We start from the raw sequence: 24,380 nt of genomic DNA on the forward strand, positions 1-24,380 counted from the left end.
CGCTAATGTCTCCATCACTGCTGCATATCGGGCAAACTCAAAATGGAGTTGTTATATGCATACTAATATACTAATACTGAAGTCTTTTATAATGTAATAGATTCTTTCCTGCCTGGAGGGGATCTCTGCACATAAGCAAGTCCCTTATGGTCATAAAACATATGTCTAGTGGTTACATGACTTGGGTGCATAATGGTAGGATTAGCCTCCACAAATTTGCAAGACTTTTATTTTGTTTTTAAACATATAAGGGTGGCTGCTGAACTCCCAGATATGAAAATCAATCATTAACCAATTGATTGATTATTATCTAAAGGGAGGAAGATGAAGAAAGAAGTCAAAGAGCTTCTCCTCCTTTTGATGATTTTTGGTATTACCTGTGAAAATATTCACCTCTCTCAAAATTTACTTTCCCTCAGTGAGTCTGCATAATTAAACCTTATTGACTGTGTAATGTAATTACCTCATTTGCTCTGGCTACAATTAACCCAACCAACTCATTAAAGAAGCATCGGGTTAATTCACATTTCATTTTGATGGTCATCAGCTCTCAAAACTTGGAGATTTTATTAATTTATTTACATTATTCTATTCATGACACGATTTCCAATAGACCAAGCTTGTGTGTAAAAATTATCCAGGAGTCTGAAGGGAAATATGGTGATAGAATGTACAGAAAAATGCATCAAGGATACCAAAATAGAACTCCCCTTTTATGATTCTGTAATCCTTTAATTTGGGGAACACAGATAATTATTTTCATATAAAATAGAAAAAAAAGGAATTTTTCAGAAAGTATTTCTATCACACATCTCCAGAAAACTATTTGAATCCAAAAATCAAAGCAAAAACATATCTTCCTATCCATTCCTATTCATAAAATGTCCAAGAGCTGATAACAGAAGAAAATTCAGAAGAAAAACAATTCCAAATATACAAGTATTCTGAAAATTGGTAAAGTATTGGTAAGAGCATTTGTTGCAATAGCTATTAAAGTAGATGAGATCTTCACACTGGAGTATGAGCAGAGCTGGCCTGAAAGCCATTAACTTGCTACTAAATTTCTATCTTTAGTGGACAGAAAGTTTTAACATTTTAAAACTTTTAAATATATGTGTAACACTTTCTGCTAAAAACACCAAGGTACTGCATAGCAAATAAAACAATGTAAAATTCATAAAATACTACAAGAAAAATATTTAAAAATTAAAAACATTACCATTAAATTCTATTAAAAAGGCCAGATTAGAAAGACATTTTGGAGTGCAGGTGGATTAATGCTAAATATGCTGCACAGCGTAATTTTAAAAATATCTCGATTTCAATAAATTTATTATATAGTTGTTGGAATACTACATTATGCTATGTTGTATTACAGCTTATTTATGGCTTAGCATCAGCATAGTGATTTTTACACCGTTTAATTCTTAATGTCATGTGTAAACAGCCATTGTCGCTAAATCAACAAATTCTTCGTTATCACCTTTATGGTGGGGATACTGGAAGTTGTTTTTAGTTTTATCTCTAACATTAATTTGAAGAATGAATTGGGTTTAATTAAACAATTGAATCCTTTTATGGAGTGGTGTTGATAGTCTCAAGTTCTTAGATTCTTATTTATTCCAAAAGTAGAAAATATATGTGTTCTTGGAGCTTACAGGGATGTCCTTGGTATTAACAGTAATTAAGAAGTGTGATGTCATGTCATTGCACCACTTAACAACAGTATTTCTGGCAGTCCCCAGTTACTGTTGTTAAGCGAGGACTTCAGATGATTGCAACTTCTGATTTCCTACCAGCTTCCCCACTGACATTACTTGTGGGAATCCAAAACTGCAAATCATGTCCACCTGACAATGAGACACAGCATCAACTGGCCATCCAGGCCAGTTGTTAAGCATTCAGATCACAATCCTGTGACCGTGGGAAATTGTGCCATATGGAACTCTGAGGACCGGTTTATTTTATTCATTTATTTTAGAAAATTTATATTGCCGCTTACTTGCTCACACCGACTAGGTGGCTTACCAGCAATAAAAACACAAAATAGGAAAATAAAAAAACAAGTACAAGTTGTAGTTGTAAGTACAACTCGGTTACTGCTGTCAGAAGTCAGAACTGTCATTAAATGAGGACTGCCTATATTTTATTGTTATTTTTTTAAGTGTAAACTGCTTAGAATAATGAGAGGATAAAGCAAGCCATTGTGACTTGACACAATGTGCAAACTCATTTGAATACAGTGTGTTAGCATCTGTTCCCAGCTAACCAAACCAAGGAACATACTACTTAGCTCCCTTTATTCTAATGAAATTTAAATGAACAAATTTCATTTAACAAACTAGATTGTTCTAATTATTTCTGTACCTTGTAGGGCAACTGCAATTAATCAATCAATGCCAGTCTGCTTACCTTTGGCAATCTCTGCTCCAGCTAGTCTTGCTCGTATTAAACCATGCCTTTCTTTCAGATGAAGGATACGGACCTTTGAAAACTGTGCCATGTATTTGTCTAATTTGTCCTTCAGGTAAGCTAAATTAGAACAGAGGAGAATCATGTATGTGGACTACAGATTGCACCTATTTCAAACTTAACTAATAAAATGGGTCCTCCGTTCCCAAACACTGCCTCCGATACTTGTAAAGGATATTGAAAAATACCAAAAAGTTATTTTCTACCGAGAGTTATTATAGGGGGTAGAAACTGTATATTACTATTACCTCTTAATCAACTGATTATACATCACCCTTACTAAGAAGAATTGATCCAGTAAAATGTTCACAAAGATACACACATAAAAAATACCTGTGATTTATATCAACTGGTCTATCCAGAAATCTACAATATTCTTGAGCTGAAGAAGCTTCTTGGATGAGAAGCAAAACGTCTCAAAAAAAAAAAAAACCCTAGAAAATCCAGTTGCCACTTGAAATAAAAGCACCTTTGGGACTATAATATTCTTGCAATCTGAAAAAAATAAACATACCACCTTCTACCTGTCAAGCTGCTTAAAAGTGTCATGGCTGACCGTTTTAAATAATAAAAATCAAGGCTCCTCTAAATGAAACAAGGATTTGGTTAACAGCTATCTCCAAGTTTGCAGTATTCTTTATGTCCCCACAAAAAGGAGGGAATAAAATAGCACTTTTGGGATGAAGAAGCTGCAGAGAATTATTTTTCTTGAAGAGAAAAAAAAAGGTGAGTTGCCAACCTTTGAAGCAGTCATGAAAATGTTCCTGTCATCAATCAGCTGCTTCTGCCTTACAAAATGGCCCAATGATATTTTCTTGGAAATTATTATTAAAGGAAAAAAGAATTATCTGCACTATCTACAATTGACCAAGTATTGCCAAATCTCCCCCCCGCCCGCCCTATAAGGATTTCACAATCTAAAAGTGTTTTTGTCATAACATTTATGCAATTTCCCTCTCTCTATAGGTCAAAAGCAAATTCTTTCTACTAGGCTTCAGCGGCATACTTAGCTGATCTTCCATACCTTGCACACAAGCATCCAATGATCCCAAAATATTCTGCATGCTTTTAAGTCAAATGCATATGTATGGCACATTTGTTTCTAAATTGTAAGGGGAGGAAAAAATATGATATAATTTAGGAGAAAGGATGGCAGAATCTGGAGACGGAGTGAAAAGAGGGATCAGACTAGAATCCCTACATAGCCACAAAGAACTAACTGCTGTTGACTCTTATCCAAGCAGGTGCCAATCATTAGTTGAGGAGATTCCTGTGCATAGGCATGAGAAGCAAGTACTGGACCTTCATGGATGGACTTGACATATGGGGGCCCACTGAAGCAAAATAAGGCCATTTTGACATTTCAGAGAAATGTATGGGATGCATTGGAGAACCTCAGTAACTTCTCTCATGATGAAAAAAAAATGTTTTGTTTTCAAACAGTAAATTATCAAATGGCATGTTGATTCTAAGATGCTGACTTACCTCTTGTGCTAAAATCATCCACCAAAATAATTTCTTTAATCAATTCAGGGGGGGACCGGTTGAGGATACTATGGACAGAACGCAGGAGAGTCGACCATACTTCATCGACAAAGCACATGATAACGCTAGTGGTGGGAAGGTCATTGTGGACAAGAAGATCTGAACATCTGGAGCAAAAGAAATTAATAGCATAGCATAATATAACATAAATAAACACTAGATACAAGCTTACTGGTAGAAGTGAACATTAACTTATAAAAACTTATTTTACTGATATTTTCTTTTGAGGACGAGAGTTGAGCACTAAAAAATAAATTCTAGTTACTATATTTTTCAGAGTGTAAGACGCATCGGAGTATAAGACGCACCAAGATTTTGAAGAGGTAAATTTTTTAAAAAAGTTTTTGCACTCTGCAGGCCTCCCAAATCCTCTGCACATTCATTTTTGTGAAGGGTGCATGGTTTTGGGAGGCCAAAAATGCTATATTCAGTGTATAAGACACACCCAGATTTTCACCCTCTTTTTTTGGGGGGGAAGTGCATCTTATACTCCGAAAAATATGGCAAATAATACCTCTCAAAATGCAAACACTTCCTCTCTGGCAATTAAAAGTTGTGGAAAAGAAATCTGAGCGTAAAGAAAGGAAAGCTATCACTTGAGTACCTGAATCCAATACAGCTAACAGCATCAGCTGTTAAGCATTGCTAGGCATCTGCTTAATGGAAATTGAGAAATAGTTATGACATAATCCTATAATACATCTCAATGTAGTGGGGAGCATTGTGAACAGTTATGCCTGCTCAGTTGCTGTCCATATACTCTCTAGTTAGGGAATTTGAAGGTTACTCTTAACTCTTCTGATAATTTTTTTAAGCTCAAAATTAAAGTTAGATTGTTCGATTTCAAATATAAACTGTTTCTTCCATGATCAGACAGTGACAGGTGCATATCTGTCATATCTTCTTCTGCATAGCCAACCAGGTGAAGACAACAAGTAAATGAGCATCAGGGAGGAAGAGGATTTGTTCAAGTGAAAAGGCCTAGTTTAGGATTACAAACGGAATGCTTTGGCACCAATTCCATCGGCTGACCTTGACTGCAACTGCACAAATACTATTGTAACTAAACAGTGACTGAGTTTCTGACAAAAATATCACAGTGAGAAATCCTTCCATTTACAAAAAGGCCACTTTTGGGGACTATGAGCTGGTTTTCACTGAAATTCACATAATTTTTGCCCGAACCTGGGCCAGAAGTGGAAGCATCTCAATAAGACATGGTCCCCAGTCTTTAGCACTGTCAATTTCGGTGCCTACAGTGTGCCTATGTGCTAGATACAAACCATAAATTACCATTGCGTCTTCATGCCACACAAGATCCAATTTACATTACATCAAAAGAACAGAACCCGCTGGTGCAGAATTTTTTACACATTCTAAATTTAAAAACCAAGCTTTTTCTGGCCCCTTTTAGTAAGAGCATTTTTCAAGCCCTTAACTCAGACACTCACAATATCTCATTCCTGAGTGAAAATTTCAGATCCTCATTAATTTCTAGATGGGCCCAGACAGATTTGCCTGGTTCTCTTCAACTGTCAAAAGAATATTGAAAATAGAGGGATTAGGAGAAAGAGAAAGCTTAGTATACCAAAGAGCAGATGTAGAACTTTTAAAGTTCAAATTAAAATCCAGATTTGTGGCCTGGTTTGACTGCTTCAGTTTTGAGAGACATAATGTTGCTGTTCAGTCACTAAGCCATATCCTATTCTTTAGAACCGCATGGATCATAACACACCATGCCCACCCTGTCTTCCACTGTCTACCTGAGTTTGCCCAAACATCAATGATAATATCTGCCCATCTCATCCTTTGTCGTCCCCTTCTCCTTTTGCCTTCAATCTTTCCCAAATTTTTTACCAATGAGTCTTTCTTCTAATTCTCCTCATTGGTGGCCAAAGTATTTGAGCTTCGAGATACATATTGCCAGCTACAAAATGGGCTTTTCAGGCACATCGACATTACATTATCTTAAAATACGTCTTTCTCTTCCTTCCATACCCAGTTCTGAGATTGACTAGAAGATTTTTTTTCAAGAAAGCCATGGAGCTTATTGCCATTAGATAGGATGATGAAAAAAACAAGGGGTGAAAAATTCTGCAAATGCCATGAAGTTACTACCCAAAGAAAACAACAAATTCTGTAATGAGATTTTAAAAAATAGAAAGACCCTTGCCAAAAATTTGTGATTGGGGATATGTTTTCCAGTTTCCTCTAAGGGTTGATCAAGAAATGAGAAGACTGCAAAGTGAAAACTATAATGAGGCGTGGTGTTTTCTAAGTAAGGAGGCAGGGTTATTATTTACTTTATAATGTTATTCTTAATTTAATAATAACATTACTACTGGTATCCTCAGATAGCTGGGAAGCCTTGGAATAGCACTCTTCCATATTCCACCCCCACGTAAAATGTAACATTTGTCTGATCTAACATTGCATGAAGAAACATGTGACTGGAGATAAATACTCTTATAAATTTGTCACAATATTCCAAGCTGGACAAGGTCAACCAAAGCACTTGAGTAAATTAAAAGAAGCTAGATGCAGCCATTCAATGCTACTCTGACCATAAATATCATAGTGATATTATTACTATTAGTCTTCTCATCGTTCCTTCTACTTATGACTGCAGCACTGTAACTTTGCTGCGTGTATCCTTACGATTTATATTGATATTGTTTCCTGATTGCTTATTTGTACCCTATGACTATCATTAAGTGCTGTACCTTATGACAGTGTTTCTCAACCTTGGCAACTTGAAGATGTCCGGACTTCAACTCCCAGAATTCCCCAGCCAGCGAATGCTGGCTGGGGAATTCTGGGAGTTGAAGTCCGGACATCTTCAAGTTGCCAAGGTTGAGAAACACTGCCTTATGATTCCTGATGAATGTATCTTGTCTTTTTATGTACATTGAGAGCATATGCACCAAAGACAAATTCCTTGTGTGTCCAATCACACTTGGCCAATAAGAATTCTATTCTATTCTATTCTATTCTATTCTAACAGAGAAGGGACCCCCATAAAGGACTTCCAACTTAAGTGCTTTCCTGAACAAGAGTTAAGTTCAACCACAAAGATTCTATGTTAGGTTTAATTGAGAAATATCCCATACGTGGCACTAACTGTTGATAGAATTTCTGTTTGTATTAATACATCCTTGTCGCTGGCAAAGAATAGTCCCTAGTGGATGATAAAAATAAAAGATCCAGGCTGCAGCCTGGATTTTTATTAGCCAGTTTCTGGTTTAAAATAGCACCCGCCTCCTGTGATCACGCAGGGTGGCCAAAATAGTCTTCAAATCCCAAGGCACCTACATTATTTTTCCAGAGGAAAATCTTTGTTTAAAAAAAAAAAACAGGGTTGGCAATCACAATGTATTATAAGGAAATAGAAGTCAAGAGAAACGAAATAATTTATGAAGAGCAAATACTGTGGATTTTGTGGTACAAGGAAACTAAATGCAAAGCAAATGTAAACTGTGTGTAAACTGGAAGCATGTAATACCTAATGTTTTCCAACTGCCCAGAGATTACAGCGTCCAGAAGTCTCAGCCAACATTGCCCCGGATCTCCTGGGAGTTGTAATCCTGATTTAATAAAAACCCAACCATTCTCAACTCCATTTTGTCAGCTGTCCATGAATCACATGTGGTTGGTGGTTCTGCTTCATCAATAAGGGGAACTTTTCTTTCTAATCAGTCCCCAGCTCCATTTTATTTTCAGTGCCTTTCTCCTGGCTTGGAATTGAACCAGATGGATTTTTCTTTCAACAATGGGAATCGGTTTGGAAAAGGCTGTATTAAGAAAGGGCAGAGTAAATCACTGAATCTACCTCTCTATAAATGTGTTCCACTACTACGATTACCTAACACTACAGATTGATCACTGAAAATTCCTTAGCAGAAAACTGCAATGTGAGTTTATGGAAGTTATTTTTTATTCTTAACACAATTCTTACACAAGCAAACCTAGTTTTATTTCAGCTAGGAGAGGAAAAAAACAACAACTTGATTTCCAGTGCACTCTAGTGGCTGCCGGTTGGAAATGTGAGATTTCAGAATGAATTAGTTTTGGTACTCAGAAGAAGATAAGAATGTCAGGAAGATAGCAAGAACCTTTTAGCTATAAAGCTCCAGTGATAGTGACAAAACCCTAAAACATTCTGCATCAGTATCTGAGTGTCATGTGACACACTGTTCTTACAAAGAATTAGTAAAAAGGCTACCCTATGATACTTTGCTGCCATGTATGCCCCAGGTTATGAGCGCAGATCGCACACACTTTTAACTAGGCCAAGGTACTTTCAAAAACTTTCATTTTAATATAGTTTTAATACAATGTAAAATAACAATTCACAATTGTCCTTGAAACTGTCCTCCAGAGTCTCTACCAGATGAATGGGGAAGGACAGAAATGTTCAAATTATTTTCTCCTTATTGTTTATTATTGCATTTTTTTAATGTGTGGCAAAGACTTTATTTTAAGCCAAATGTTTAAAAACATTGCTACATCTTGTGCTCCTTCCAACATATTTTTTCTACTTACATTTTTACACGCTTTCAAACTGCTAAGTTGGCAGAAGCTGGGACAAGTAATGGGAGCTCAGTCCATTACGCGGTGCTAGGAATTTGAACCACCTTTCAACTGCCTACCTTTCTGATCGGCAAGCTCAGCATCTTAGCCACTGAGCTATTGCGTCCCTATTATTATTTTCCTAGCTACTTTCCAACAAATGGGGAAGCTTGATTGGCTTAATGATATGATTCACTTCATATGTTCATTCGTTCATTCATTCATATTTATTTGCTGTCCATCTTGTATCCAAAGACTCTGGGATGCTTACAAACATTGAAAAAACATTAAAATCATCCATTATAAAAATAAAACAAATAAAAAATAACTGTGGCAAAAATGATTACAAAAAATTGGGTCTGGTCACATGATGACTGTCTTTACAACAGCCCCAATTTACTATGGAAATTGGAGTCCCAATTGCGTCCATAAATCAAGGACTTATCTATATCATATTGCTTTTTTAAACAATTGTTTTATTATCTATTTATCTATTTTATTAATTGTGAGATACTCTGGAATGGGAACAAATTGAAAAGAAAGATATAAACGTCTCAAAAAAATAATAATTGCAATTCTTGCAATATGACTACCAGACCTATATAAAGCAAAGAGTACTACTGCACAAATAGACTACTATTCTAAGAGGAAGGCCTCAGTGTTATTTTTAATGTTGTTAAGGATGTTACAATAATCCATGGGTAATGTTATATCCATTCCAGATCACAAAATGTTGAACTACAGATAGTTCTGGATTTACAACCACAATTGAGCCCAAAATTTCTGTTGCTAAGTGAAACATTTGTAAAGTGAGCTTTGCCTCATTTTACGACCTTTCTTTCCACAGTTGTTGTTAAGTTAGTAACATGGTTGTTAAATGAATCTGGCTTCCCCATTGACTTTGATTGTCAGAAGGTCACAGAAGTTGATCACATGGCCTCCGGACACTGCAACTGGCATAAATATGAATCAGTTGCCAAGTGCCTAAATTTTAATCACGTGACTGCAATGGTCATAAGTAACTTTTTCCAGTGCCACTGTAACTTTGAACAGTCACTAAATGACCTGTTGTAAATTGAGGACTACCTTTAGTAGCTATCAAGTCAAGGGCTAAAGATATTCCAGAAAGAGAGCCTCATAGAAGTGACAGCTACAGAAATAGGAAATACATGCAGTTGAGAATTTTGCTTAATTTTGTTTATTTTTTTTTTAATTTAATGCTGTCCATCTCCCCTATAAGGTGAATGGAAAGCAGATGTTTGCATGACAAATATACATCCACTTCAAAAATCACAAATAAAGGGTACAGATTCTTCAGTCCCTAGAAACGCATTAATATCCCTGCAAACCTAGAGCCAGTCTTCTTTAAGTGCTCAGTTTTTAAAGAATAAACACGGATGAAGTGTGGTGGGAGTAGACTTGCCTGAAATGTATATAAATGCAAAAAGGTGAAGGAACATAGCAAGTTGCCTTATACTGAGTCAGACCATTGTTCCCAAGAATGCTTTCAACAGTAGAAAATGGGCGCATTTAAAGTGCTCCAGTATGTATATTGTTTTGTTTTGTTTTGGCAATTCCAGGCATTATATCCCTCTTCATATAGCCAAACAAAGTAAAATGCAGCAATGTCAAAAGAAAACAAAATTCACTTATATCCAGACAAGACTTTAATTTCTAGGAATACCAGTATTACTAACGATGTTCAAGTGTTTTGTTTGCATATACTTAGTAGAATAAATTGATTTGTTTGGAGAACTGGCGCCCTTTAGAAAAAAGAAGGGGAAAAAAAACTACTTGCAAGACTGTTTTTCCAGTCATGTTGTCCAAATAAAAGCTTTTCCTCCTCCCCCCACAACACAGTCAGCAAACACCGACAGCCTCAAAGTAAGCAACGTTTCAATGTGACCCACTAAACCTATCAAAGAAGTACCGCAGAAAATCTGTAGATCTCTAGCCGGTGATAAAGATTTCTCTCATTTCATTGACTTTGTCATTTTACATCCTGCTGGTTTAGAAAAAAAAAATAGAAGAGTCAAAGGTTTTGGTCAGGTCTTCTCTGCATGAACAAAAGGCTGAAGGGAAAGCATTTTTCTCTATTTCTATTTGCAATTCAGCTAAGGGTTTGATGGATGCCTTAAGGGAATCTTTACCCCTTAGGCTAATATATCTTCCAGCAGATCTTGAGAAGGCCAGGGCAACTTACCAAAGAACTCCTCCCACAGAGAATCAGTTCCTCTGATCATTTTTCACCAATGTTTGATAGGGTGGTTGATCCTATCCTCCCAACCTAGATGGAAAACTATTTTTTTTTGTTCTGTTGGGAAAATAGTGGATTGTAGCTCAATGCAGCATGTCTGTTTTACATGACAAGGCTCTTAGTTCAATGACTGGCATCTCTGATTAAAACCCAGATCAAATAGCAGTTGATGGGAAACATTATTCTCTGCCCTTTGCCATTCTGGGCTTCATAGTCTATTCAGGTAATCCTGTTGCATTTGAAAGCCTTCACTCTGTTAAGGTGGCCCTGAAGGCTGCCCAAATATTGCCATAATGCACCACTATCTCTGCCTAAACCCAAGGATATCAAGTACTAGTCACAATACGGCAACAGCCCATTGTACAAATAATCTGATTTATAAAGTGAATGCCAAACTCCAGTTTCTGCAGGCAATATACCAACATGTATCTATGACAACATTCAAGACAGATTATTTGAAGGCTCTCTGGTGCCTTTATTAATGTCCCCATGCTTCAAGATGTTAAAGACAACATTTGTTGGCCTATCTACTTTAAAGTTCAGTTAGACTGTCAGGCAAAAGGGGAAATGGGAAACAGCTTTTAGGTAGAAGAATTTAACCCAAATATGAAGGGCTAATTACCTTCCTCAAAGGCCTCTGGAAACTCACATGCTTTGCATGGCTTTAATGGAGGGGTCAAATTTATCTATCATAATATTTCTGTACTGCTCAAACATTTTACAGTTTTTAAAAAGAGAGCATCCTTGCAAAAAAATTACAACTGGAGCTCAAGTCAAAAAGTTCAGGCCAAAATCTTGATGGAAAAGTTGGTTCCCATCGGAATGGGGCCTTTCGTCTCCTAGCATTGGCTGCCCCTCCTTCTCCGCCAGCATTTCTCCTCGGGCAATTCTCCTCGGATGGCACACCCTCACCCCTTTGCCCTCGGCAATGGGCCACTGCCCCTCCATCCCACAAGCTTCAGTGCTGCCCATTCACCATACAGGAGGTTTTGTTCTGGGTTTTTCACCGCCTGGGACAGTTAGTCGCCATAGCTTTACAAACCACATTTACCGTTCCCATAGCTTTACAAACACAAGTAAGATGAGGGCTCTCCCACCACCCCCTCAGAGCCCCAAGTCTTCCCTAATGAAGATGCTCTGCAAGAGCCCCTTAAACTCAAGTAGGGTGAGCAGTCTTCTTAAGGAGATTGATTCTGCAACTCAACAGTTACTAAGTCATGTGTGCTTTTTAGGTTAAAACAGCACCAGGTATTTTCTATATTAGGTACCAGAAACCTACTGTTTAAGACACATAAATGCTGTTTTAAATATATGCAATTCCCAAATCAGTGCACTTCTCTCTATAAGCCGATTATCATGCATGGGTAATACTGTTTTCCACGTCTCTGAAAGCCTGTGTTAAAATGAAATAATGACAGTTCGCCACTGATTTGATTCTGTGGCTGAGTTCACACATCACAGGAAGCTATATTACGATTGTACTGGTTTGAGGGGATGGTGGCTTATATTGTCTGAACTAAGTCACCAAGATTTGTAAACTATAGCTTTCAGCTTAGTACTATACAATTCTTTCTCCCTACAACACCTAATTGAACTTTTTTAATAAAAAGTAATAATAACAGAATTATAACCGAAAAAAATGACATTTAAACAAAGGAAAGGATGCTAAATACAGAAGCAGGATGAGGACTGGAGAACTATGTAATGCATTCATGCCTGGGAACAATATTTGGAGAAAACTAATTAAGGTTAACTTCAGACCAACAATCAACTAAGCAATACTCCAATCAAGAAAATGCCAAAGAGCCATCAGTAAACAGGCCAACCAAAGAATCCCTAAAACCAACCCCACCCACACAGACTGGCAAGCCAACAGAATATAAACTGACAGCAAACAGCACTCCTTACTAGCACTGATGATGTTACCTAGTTAAGGTAAAGAATCGTCTGCAAGAAAACAAGCAGGCTTAGAGAGCACCAAGGACCCCTATAAAAGAAATTCATTTATAAAATTTAAATACTGCCTATCTCACTCAAAGTGACTCTGGGCAGTTTACAGAAAACTATGTGTTTCCTGTAACTGGATGTCTCTGACCCTTTACTGGTTTAGCATCAGGGGCAGTGATGGATACTCCTGAAACTGGTTTCAAACTTCTGTTTTCTGTTTGAGATGATAGCTGCGAAAGCAAAGTTCTTCTTGCAGGAAAATTGCTCCTCCAAGGGCCAACTTTGTTCTTTGAAATAAGCAGAAAGGAAATCCTTGTGTTCTATATTCAAGGCTACACAAATAGTTTATATGTGTGTATGTCTGGGTGTGTTTACACAATTCAGCACATCACTCAGTGTTAACTTTTTTGGTAGTGATGATATCTAATCTGATGGGCCAGTTTCCAGTTTCCATGCACATCTTAGTATCAGCATGAATATTCTAGTTGTACAGTTCCACTAACAAGATTCCAGATATAAAAATCCATAGCTATGTTTCAACTGTGACACACCATTTTAAATGCACTCATCTCACAAAATTATGTACACTCACCAGAAAATTGGATAAAGCAAATATCCTACGACTAATTTCTAAACAAACTTTAAAAGGATTACATTGTTCACTTGCCCAATGTACTTCTACTAAAATACTAAAAAAATACTAAATTCAAAGTACTCAAAGCACTCTAAGTCCTTAAACAATTTGAGATGTTGCTATTTGAGCTTCAAGGTTAACATCTGATATTCTGTATTTTTTTAAGTATTGGGGGAGGCCTTTTCTAGATCATGGCCTCACATTGTTTGGATGCCCCCCCCCCGAAAAGCATGAATATTATTGACTTTGAGGAAAATTTTAAAGATGAATTCCACTCTACATCTTGCTAATTATGCTTATTACTAATTTGCTGATATAAATGTATGTAATATATATTTAGTGAAGTACTTTTGTGAATATTGTATATTTAAAATAGTATCTCTTTCTGAAGGACTACATCTGAACCAGGGATCTTTACCCTTTTATCTTATTTTAGATTTTATCCTGTCTTTATTTTTCTAAATAATTCAAGGCTGTGAAGATACCTAATACTACTCCACTTTTCCCCACAACAAACACCCTGTGAAGGGAGTTGGGTTGAGAGGCAATGATTGGCCCAAAGTCATCCAGCCGACAGGAGGGACTAGAACTCAAGAGATTTTTGGTTTCTAATCTGTTGATTTAATCACTAGACCAAACTGTCTTTTGTTTGTTTGTTTGTTTGTTTCAGAGAGTCCCTACACACCTTTTTGGAGGGGGGAGGGAAGGGTATTTTCCACTCATCTCACACAAAATGACAGGGTGGAATGTAATACTTAAATGCATGTTACATATTTAAATGCATACAAATGTTATTACAAAGCAAATCAATTATGCTCAATGCAGTTATCAAATACTGTATGAAAAAATAACTGTATAGTATAATAATATTTATATAATATATCCAAATTCATGGACTCCATGAAATCTATCCTCAGGCCTCCAAGAATTCCTGCTCTAGACAAGCATTTGATAAATCAGTAATTGAACTAGCCCAAATGGATACTATGCAGCATAAGTAATTGCAGCTTACCCAGCAGGCCTTGTGTCATCAATGGCACGATCAACTGGGATTAAGTCACTGAGGTAGACATTGAAATTCCCTTCATTCCATCTCTTTTTGGCTTCTTCCTCCTTCTCACCAGGGACTTCAGCAGGGCGCCCAAATTGACCAGGTGCTCTGGGGTCTCTTGGGGTCAGGGTCCTATCAATCGTTAACACTTTGTGCATCCTAGTATTTTCTGCGAAATCCACATTACTCCTATTAGGTTTGGGGAATTGCCCTTTGCCCGCTAAATGGCCTTTATCAACCTTCCCCAATGCTCCTCCTCTGGCAAGGATCCCTTCTGCAGACACAGCTTTAATAAGGCCTTCTATTTGGGTTGCATTGGTGGCTTTCCCCTTATTGCCTGGCAACTTAATATACTTTCCCATCGATTTAAATCCTTTGGTGCTGGCTTGGAGATGCTGAATTGCTGGGAAAACCATAGGGACCAGCTCCTTGGTTATAAAGACCTGTTGCTTTTCTGATAGAATATCCTTTGCATTCTTCCTCCTTGGCAGGTTTCCTGGAGCTTTTTTATTCAGGGAGACTTCATTCTTCTCTGATGTTGAGGTATTTAGCTTGCCTGCAGGTAAATCCCACCTTTTTGTGACCTCAGGAACCTCTATCACTCTTACTAGCCCCCCAGTCCTGTTGGCTTTGAGAACACCAGGATTGGCCTGCCATTCCTCAGGCATGTTTCCAGGTGGGACACCACGTTTAAACTCAGCCAAAGCCCCTTTATCTGTCAACTCCGCGAGCACTAACAGCTCCATTCCTCCGGCGCTCTTCTGAGCTGGCACCTTCTGCAGGGCTCCGTTTGGAAGAGTTAGGTTGACAGGGGCTCCCCCTCCAGCCACTATTAAGTGGGACTCCTGCTCACGTAGAGCCAGAGCCGTCTTTGCCTGCCGTGGGTCGCCGCCGGTGGCTGCCACCCCATTGACTTTCTTCTCCGGGGCATGGGGCACGGGTTGAGCGGGCGGTCCCGGCCGTTTCAGCGGGAGTATGTCACGCAGGCCGGGTATTTTCCCGGGCGCTGCTTTGGCCGGAGTCGCGCCGGGGGATAAGCGCTGCCCTCTCCCTTCCGCGTCCCGGCCAGCATCTTCGCTGTTCCTAGAAAGCTTCTCCCCGTCTTGTCCCGGGAACGGCGGGGAAGCTTCGGGCGCCTCTCGGGACCACCGCCCCGGGCCATGCTCGGAGTTGCGCCAAACTCGCCCTGCTGGCCCCTTTTCTTCTCCCCTCATCTCTCCTCGCAGCACTTTGGTGCCGCTCTCGCCGAAGGACAACTTGAGGGCTGCCATGTCAAAGATCAGCCAAACCACCGAAGCTGCGAAGATCAAAGCCAGGGCTCTCCCGCTGCCTCGGCAAACCTTCCGGAATTTATTCATTTCGGAGAAAGTTTGCCTCGCTTCTGGAAAACGCTTTTCTTCCGGCCGACCCCGGGCCTCCTTAACCTACAGAGGCAGCAAGAGGAGCGCCACGCGGAGCCCCCTCGCCCTGGAGTTCTCCCGCATCTCGAGCTAGGAGAAGTCGCCTGTTGCGCTTTGCCTGCGTGGCATATTTATAGCGCGGCATCCACGTCTCCTCGGCTTCGCGTGGCGGGCCTTGCAGCCGCATGTCCTCAGCCAGCCAGTCAGCCTGCAACCAGGGCCCGAGCGGCCGGAGGTGCAGATTGCAGTCTCTTCTTAGGAGTCCCTTTCCTTTTTCTCTCGGCTGCCTGGGGGAATTCTCCAGTCTACTTGCTTGGGGGGGGGGGGGGCGGGGGAGAGATATTAACAGGAGGCTGCAGGATCAGCTGGAGAAACTGATCCCAGCCACCGCCCCCACCGCCCCTGCCCAAGCTGGTTTTCTTTCTCTGTAATTCGACACCAGAGAGAAAACAAACTGCAAACTTCTTACCGCTTTGGCGTGGCCTCTGCTACCACCTTCCGAGATCTCAGATAACTTTGGAAAATCATGCCCAAACGCCAGAAACCAGCCTGGTGCCTGCCCGTGTCTGTGTGTATGGGGCTCACCATGGAAGTCAGGGGGGAAATTTTCTTCAGAAGATCCCTTGCACGATCTTGAATGATTCTTATGTTTAATCATTAACCGCCCACCCTTTTCCTCTTCTTTGGCAAGCCACGGTTTGTTTCATCGTGGTTTATCGAATACATGTGCTGAGTTCAGAGGTTACGCTAAGGCGCGCAAGGTTCACCCATCACAGCTCGGTGATTTAGCTGACATGCTAAAGCCAGGAGTAAGTAGACCGCGTTTCAGCTCAGCATGTTACTCCAGGCGGCCATGGATCAAAAAGATGGGGGTGGGGAGGTTTAAGGGGAAGGGGAGAAAGCGCAGTTTATTCTTACTACTTTCTGATATTTGGAATAGGCGCAACCAATGAGAATGTGTTCGAATTGTGCTTACTTTTAAGTAGGCTTTCAGGGAGGACTCAAACTTAACAATTAAAAATCACCTGGCCATAAGAGAGACTAGACTAAAAATATTAATGCAATAATAAAATAGGTCAGAAATTTAAAAAACATACAATTCCCTCATGAGGGAACATTTTTAAATGTAGGTGCAAAGCAAATGACCCTCCCTAGGTAGAGGCCTACAGAGATGATGTTCCACTGAAAAAGCTCCTTTTCCAGTGTGATCTGGTTACCATACTTCCCATCAGTCAGAGAAGATTGTATGGGTCTTACTCTCTACTGGGGAGCAGTGTTCTTCCTCATGTCTATGCTCCCAAAAATTACAGTATACCAGCATGGGATTTGCAGTCTGTTGCTGGCCCCAATCCTTCTCTCTGTTAAGTTACTGTAACATAATTCATAGCTGCTCTCGGAGAGACTCAGAAAAGGGGGGGGGGAGATATCTCAGTCATGGATTGACAATGAGATGAAGGGAATATCGTGGAGCTATGCAGAAACAGATGAATCCAAATCATAAAAAGCCTTTACAAGCGAGCCAAAAGTTAGCCAAAGCTAACATTACTTGGTAGAACTGAATTTAAAACTGCATAGTTATCGGATACAGCCTTTGCTTCTTACTTATTTATCTTGGCTGCTCTGAATGGTGCATGAACAAGAATGCAACATGGGTTCCAAGTGCATGAAAGCAGATACTTGGTAGTTAGTGAGATGTGGCTCAGGAAAGATCTCACTCTAATCTTACATCACAGGTTTAGAACATCTGAAGCTGCAATCCTACATCTATTTTATCTGGATTGGAAGTAGTTTCCATTGAAATCCATGTGACATATCGGAGTATAAAAAAATGTTGGTTTTAAAATTTAGTAATTTTTTGTGTAGTTTCAGGTGGTATAAAAAGTGATAAAGAAAAGTAGAAATGCATATGTAGTAGTTATCCTGGACGTGGAAGAGCCTTCTACCCAGCACATTAAATAAAAACACAAGGTTCAGTGAAGCTATCCAAGACAGCTGCAGTAGAGTGGATTATAGGTTGTCTATAGGTTGTCTATTCTTGCTGTAAATGATAGCAGCCTTTATGGACTTAGTTCACATGTACTGCTAACCCCAACACATTTTGGCCTGGCAGTATGAATTTAGCCATCATAGAACTAAGCACATGAAAGATTGTTGCTGTACCTTTGGTGCAGTACAAGGAAATAAATTTTAAGTTGCCATGCTGTGGTTTCAAACATCTCTGTGATGCCCTATTTGAATACTAGCTTCTCACACCATCAGCTAGCCACAAATTGCTAAGAATAGTTCAACAACATAAAATAGGGTGTTTTTAGCAGTTTCTCCTGCCTTTCACCCCGTGAATGAATTATTGAAAATAAATAAAGAAGTATGCCCTCACTTTTAAACTATGCTTGCACATGATGAATCATGAAACATTTTAGAGCTGGAAATGACATGATCAAATAGTGCTACCATAAACTTTGCAATGTGGCTTTACCACTCAGCAAATACAAATGTGTGGTTTCTGTTTGTTCAACATAAAATAACAGCTTTTAATTTACTCCAGAACACGAACATTAAAATAATACTGAGGGCCAACCTCACATGGATGTGAAATGTAACATGTAATAAAGGTTTTCCCTTCTTTTCAGTCTCTTTTTGAAACAAAAACTCAAAACTCAAAATGGAGATCATGGATTGGTGCTTTGTAATAAAAAAAATCAAGCCACACCTCACCTATCTACAACAAATATTTAAGATATAGTGTTACAGGATAATGGAGTAGAATATCTGCTTTGCATGTAAAGGAAGTTGAAATCCACCCCTCTGCTAGAAAAATGAAATATCCTGGGAAATATTAAGAAGGCAGAATATTATATTTCCCTGGATAAGAAATGGAGAAACATGTTTTTAGGCAGGAAACAGACTCACTCTTAATAGCCCCCACCTTTGTCAATGGGCCATTTAAAAAGCCTGGGCCTCTCTATCCTATATAACAAAGATCTCCCCCTTCAGCTCCAGAGTGATGGGATTAAGGCATGGCAGTATCAGCCCTTTTACCCATCTCACCACAGGGAATTTGGGAAGAAGCAATACTCAATCAAACTTGGACTCACAACCTAGAGAGTTGCCCCTGCATGGCTCCATGGGAGTCTGACAACCAATCAGAATACAAGTTCAAGATCAAGGGCCAGAGAGGGCATAAAACCAGGGACTTTCAGCATCTTGCTCTCTTTTCTTCTTCACCCAACATCTGGAAGCATGTGATCCCCCTTTTCGATTCAGGAGCTCAAGCCATGTGAAGCTGTCCACCATTAAACCATCTTTCCAAGCAGCCTCCATGTTTCTAGTGTCTTTTTCCCTACTTGGAACTGAACCCAGAAGGACATTCTTCCAACATATGAAATACTGTGCAAATTTGACAATGAGGATCGCAGTAGTAGCACATACTTAACTATACTTTAAAGGAATTATTAACACATTTTAAATTTGAAAGCGAACTGCTAATAAAGCTGGGATTTGATTCCTCTCATCAATGAGGTAATAGTAATGAAATATGAGTATCTACATTTGCCAGTTTGCTTTCAGCTCTGTTAGTTTGTAATCATATAGGCTCCAAACAAAACCTAAACCTTATTTTCTTCCTATACAAAATTACATATATGAAAAATTGTAATTTAATTTCTGTGCTGGATGATGTTTCTTTCCTCAAGTTAGCAGGAAACCTTTTCAGATATAAGAGAGCAGTCAAGTAACCAATCTAGTATTGACAGTTATTACCACTTCATATTAATATATTTTTATTGTTCTTAAATATTTGATTTTCTGTTGTTGGTTTTCTATTTATTTCTAATGTGCTAGTTTCTTTGCAGAATCTTTTAAAAATGGTATATAAATGACCATCAGAAAATATACATATGATATGCTATTTTCTGAGAAACGGTTATGTCATAATAGGGATAATTATGAGTAGTCTCCTGCAGTTCTTGATCAAGATTTCATACTATTTATGAATACTTTATTGTACATCTGGAGTTTTAAAAGTTTTATCTTTCCATTCCTATTTTGAAACTATTTTTGGCATATCTGAAGTTTGTGTTTGGTGTGGATTTTTTCCCCTGAATGTTATTTTCACATTGTTTCAATTACACTTAATATCTGATTCAATCATCTACCTTGGTTTACTTTTATTAAACTGTAAACAGAACAAAGGTAAACTGTACAGCTTTGCCTCTGATTGCCTTGTAATCCCCATTTGTACTTCCTTGTTCAAATGCCAAAATGTTGTGTCAGTATTATTGCTGAATTGTCAAATTTATAAAATATTACACAAGGAATTATGGAAAGCCTATATTACTTCCAACCCCCCCCCAAAGCAAAAAGAATTAGAGATTTTGTGCTTGCCCCTTTAAGAGGTATCAACAAGTGGTTATCTAACTTCCTGCAACTTTTGAAGGTGTGCCCTAATTAGGCATTAGGCAAGGAAGCTTTCATAATTTAAATAAAACTGATGTAGCTTTTTCCCTAGGCCAGGGGTCAGCAAACTGCAGCTCTGGAGCCGCATGTGGCTCTTTCCTCCCTCTGCTGAGGCTCCGTCACTGGTCGGTGCCACAATTTTGAGAGGAGTTGCCAGTGTGGAGGGGAGAAAAGCACAGTGCGCCAAAAGACTCTATGGCAAGGGGAGAGTTTTCCAGTTGTCTCCACAATTGATAGGGTTTTTGGTTATGACAGGTAGAGGAAAAAGTATGTCGTGCTAGGAGGAGATTCTATAGTGGGAGAACTGAACTTCTGGTTAGGACCTTTGTGGCTCCTGGTGTTTTCTTTTCTGTGGGAAACGATTCATTAAGTATGTTTTCCTAATGGATGCAAAAATAAAAATGATAGTGGATTTTTTTCTTTAAAAAATCTAACAACTGATTCCACTTTTTTTTTTAAAAGGAGGTGGGTTTTGAAGAACCATAAATTAAATTGGAGAGCATAGCCAGACAAAGAAAACAGTTTAAATGCAATGTATTTGTATAAAAGATCACCTAGAAAATACGAGATTTCTGGTAAAGTTTCCAAGGAAGTTGTATGTATCTGAACAATATAATTATGATCAAACAGTATTCCTGTAAACTGGAATATTACATAGATTATTGTCAGAATAAAATTTAGTAAAAAGGTAAAGGTTCCTCCGCACATGCGTGCTAGTCAGCTAGTCATTCTCGACTGTAGAGGGTGATGTTTCAAAGCTGAAGAGCCAGCGCTGTCCGAAGAGGTCTTTGTGGTCATTAGGCCGGCATGACTAAACACCGAAGGTGCACAGAACACTGTTACCTTCCCACCAAAGTGGTTCCTATTTTTCTACTTGCATTTTTTACATGCTTTCGAAATGCTAGTTGGCAGAAGCTAGTACAAGTAATGGGAGCTCACTCTGTTATGTGGCGCTAGGGATTTGAACTGCCAAACTGCTGACCTTTCTGATCGACAAGCTCAGTGCCTTAGTCACTGAGCCACCGCGTCCCTATTTAGTAACATTTAATAAAACATTAAAAATCTGCTTTATAAAATCTGACTGGTTGAAACAATTTTAAACAGACCAAGAGGCTAGGAATTCCTACGTTGTATTTATAGCACCTAGCTGATATTGTATTGGCTATTCTTAAAAACTGTAGTTAAGAAAACGTAAATTAAGCCTCATTGGCACTTGGAGAACTATATATTTACTGGGATTTTTTTTAATCCTTTGAGAAGCATTTATTTCTATGGCGTAGTAAAACCAAACCAAGCCAAAGGCGTATTGATAAAGTCAAGCCTAAAACTATATCTGCTTGAAGTTTGCTCTCCCCTTTGTGATCTCTGTATCCCCTTTTATTGCCTCTGTTCCCAGTCACTGTCAGTTACTGGCCTCCCTTACAAGACAATAGATGACATAGCCTGACAGATTACATCAGTAGTGGGTTTCTAAATTTTTTAGAACCTCTTCTATAGGTGTGGTCTGCTTTGTGGGAGTGGCTTGCCGACCATGTGACCAGGTGAGAGTGGCTTGCCAGCCATGTGACCAAGTGGGAGTGGCCAACTTGTAAAATGCGGTGAAACTCACTTAACAATGCTGTTGCTTAGCAACCAAAATGTTGGTTCAAAAACTCTGGCATTGAAGCGCGCAAGTCTTAAAGCTGTCAAGTTACAAGGCCCTTGCACCCCTAACCCTTTAGAAAAAAAAACCCAAGGGTGTTCAAACTTGATAGCTTTAAGACTTGTGGACTTCAACTCCCAGAATTCCTCATCCAGTCATGTTGGCTCAGGAACTCTGGCATTGAAGTGTGCAGGTCTTAAAGCTGTCAAGTTACAAGAACCTTGCACCCCTAACCCTTTAGGAAAAAAAACCCAGGGATGTTCAAATTTGACAGCCTCAAGGCTTTAAGGTTTAGATAGGACTCAGAGGCAGGCGGGGCGATTGGTGAGCCAGCCAATTAGTAAGTGGTGGGCGGGGCAAGTGTGGTGCAGACGGGCAGGGGAAGGGAGCTGGAACCGGTTCTAAATGGCATGGTAGATTTGTGGAACCTCTTCTATAGAAGAGGTTAGAACTGGCAGGAACCCACCCCTGGATTACATGCACCTAGAGCAGTGATTCCCAACCTTTTTTTGGCCATGCTTCCACCTAAGCATCTCTAAAATCCTGATCCCCCCATGACATATAATTCTTACTTTACTGAAAAAATGAACTCTACTCATGCAGAGGAAGCCTAAAAGCCACTAATTGGTTTAAACAAGGTTCAAATTGCCCCTCATTAAAAATCAAATTGTCCCCCTGTGGGGCATGGGCCCCACGCTGGGAACCACTGACCTAGAAGTTCCTCTTGTTTAATGTCAGAGTGAGGGTAACTAAAACCTCTCATCTCCAACTCATGTTTGGGCAGTGATTAGTTATAAGTGAGGGAACTAACTAACCTCGCTGTAAAAGTATCTTAAAGTGTGGCACAGATTGAATCTAATCTGCCTAAGTTATGTTCTAAATCTATCATGATTTAGAACATAATTTAGAAATTTTCTAACCATTTGGATTGCAATATGCAAAAGAGAAAAATCCTTGCTGGATTGGTCCATCCATCATTATCTATTATTGTGTTTTTAAGAGTAGCAAAAACAGTTGTCTTGAAAAGGCCTATGACAGGATGTGACAGCAACAGCCTGCTTCAGCATCTGATTTCCAGGAAAATATGTCACGTCTGATACATTGCTTACATAGGGATTACATTACAGGTAGTCCTCATTTAACAATTATCTCATACTGCAAATATTCACAGTAATGAAAAAGGAACTTTGTGACCAATCCTCATATTTATTTATTTAGTTTATGGCATAACATGAACGGATTAGCAATATATGTTAATATTTCATTTAGACTAGTAGAATCCTCATATTTATGGCTTTCATAGGTCTGTGAAGCAAAGGAAAGGTGAAATAATATTATAAACACTGTGAGGGTTTAACTGCTTCGCTTAATAACCAAGTTGCCAGTCCCAGTTGGGGGTGACTAAACAAGGACTATCTGTATTAACTGTGTATATTGTAAACCAAGCATCTCCCTCAGAAGACATGACACACACAGTCACACACGTGCACACACACTTGTGCCTTAAAGTCATCTTGACTCCTGGCAACTCCCTGGACAAGTGCCTGAAGTTTTCATGGCAACATTTTTAGAAATTTGCCCTTGCCTTCTTCCTCAGCTGAGGGAGAATGACTTGTACACAGTCACCCAGGTGGCTCTGTGCCTAAGGCAGGACTAGAAGACACAGTATCCTGGTGTCTTAATCACTGCACTAAGCTGACTATATGAGTTACCCAGTTGGCTTCAAGGCTTTAATTCAAGATGCCAATTATTACCTATAAAACCTGCCTGTTTCCTACTATATATGCCCATCCGGTTACTCTAACAGAATTGGCTTGCTTCCGGTCTCTTCAACTAAGCAAAGCGATCTTTTGTGAGGAAGGCACAGAAGAGGCTGTACTTCCTGAGAATGCCCAGGAAGATAAATCTATCTCAGCATCTACTTCTGTCCTACTCTTGCAGCACCATTGAGAGTGTCCTGACATATGGCATTCTTGCATGGTATGGGAGCAGCTCTGCAGCGGACAAAAAAGCTCAACAGAGAACCATTAAAACTGCCCAGAATATCATCGGGCTCCAGCTACCAGCCCTTCGCATCTCGCTGTTTGAGGAAGTTGCACAACATTCTCAGAGACTCTTCCCATCCTGGTTACAATCTTTTTGGATTGTTGCCTTCTGGCAGAAGATACAGAACAATTAAAACTAGGCATGTGTGTTGGGCCTGGTCTCTGGGTGTTATGTGAATTTCGTTGTATGTGTATACTGTGTATATACGTACAATAACAATAAAGTAAATCTAAATCTTGTGGGGCCTTCTATGTCCATTGGAATAGCATCCCACCTGACATCTTTATGGCCCTTGCACGTCCACCTTCAAGTGATCTTTAAAAAACCTTTTTTTAAATAAAACAATCCAGTACCAAATGCTG

At 39.2% G+C, this 24,380-nt stretch overlaps 1 protein-coding gene across 1 annotated transcript in view; it reads right to left on the reverse strand.

Annotated features, from left to right (window-relative positions):
* GALNT5 (polypeptide N-acetylgalactosaminyltransferase 5) overlaps positions 1 to 16,112 on the reverse strand; it is a 39,334-nt gene extending 23,222 nt beyond the window's left edge. The window contains exons 1-3 of the mRNA XM_032210526.1: positions 14,437 to 16,112; positions 3,958 to 4,124; positions 2,413 to 2,532 (exon numbers count right to left, since the gene is read on the reverse strand). Of these exons, the coding sequence (XP_032066417.1) occupies positions 2,413 to 2,532; positions 3,958 to 4,124; positions 14,437 to 15,833 (1,684 nt within the window). The 5' untranslated portion in view covers positions 15,834 to 16,112. The remainder of the gene's footprint in view (positions 1 to 2,412; positions 2,533 to 3,957; positions 4,125 to 14,436) is intronic.
* Between the last annotated feature and the right edge of the window lie 8,268 nt (positions 16,113 to 24,380).

Source organism: Thamnophis elegans, chromosome 1, assembly GCF_009769535.1.
Source record: "Thamnophis elegans isolate rThaEle1 chromosome 1, rThaEle1.pri, whole genome shotgun sequence".
NCBI lineage: Eukaryota > Metazoa > Chordata > Lepidosauria > Squamata > Colubridae > Thamnophis > Thamnophis elegans.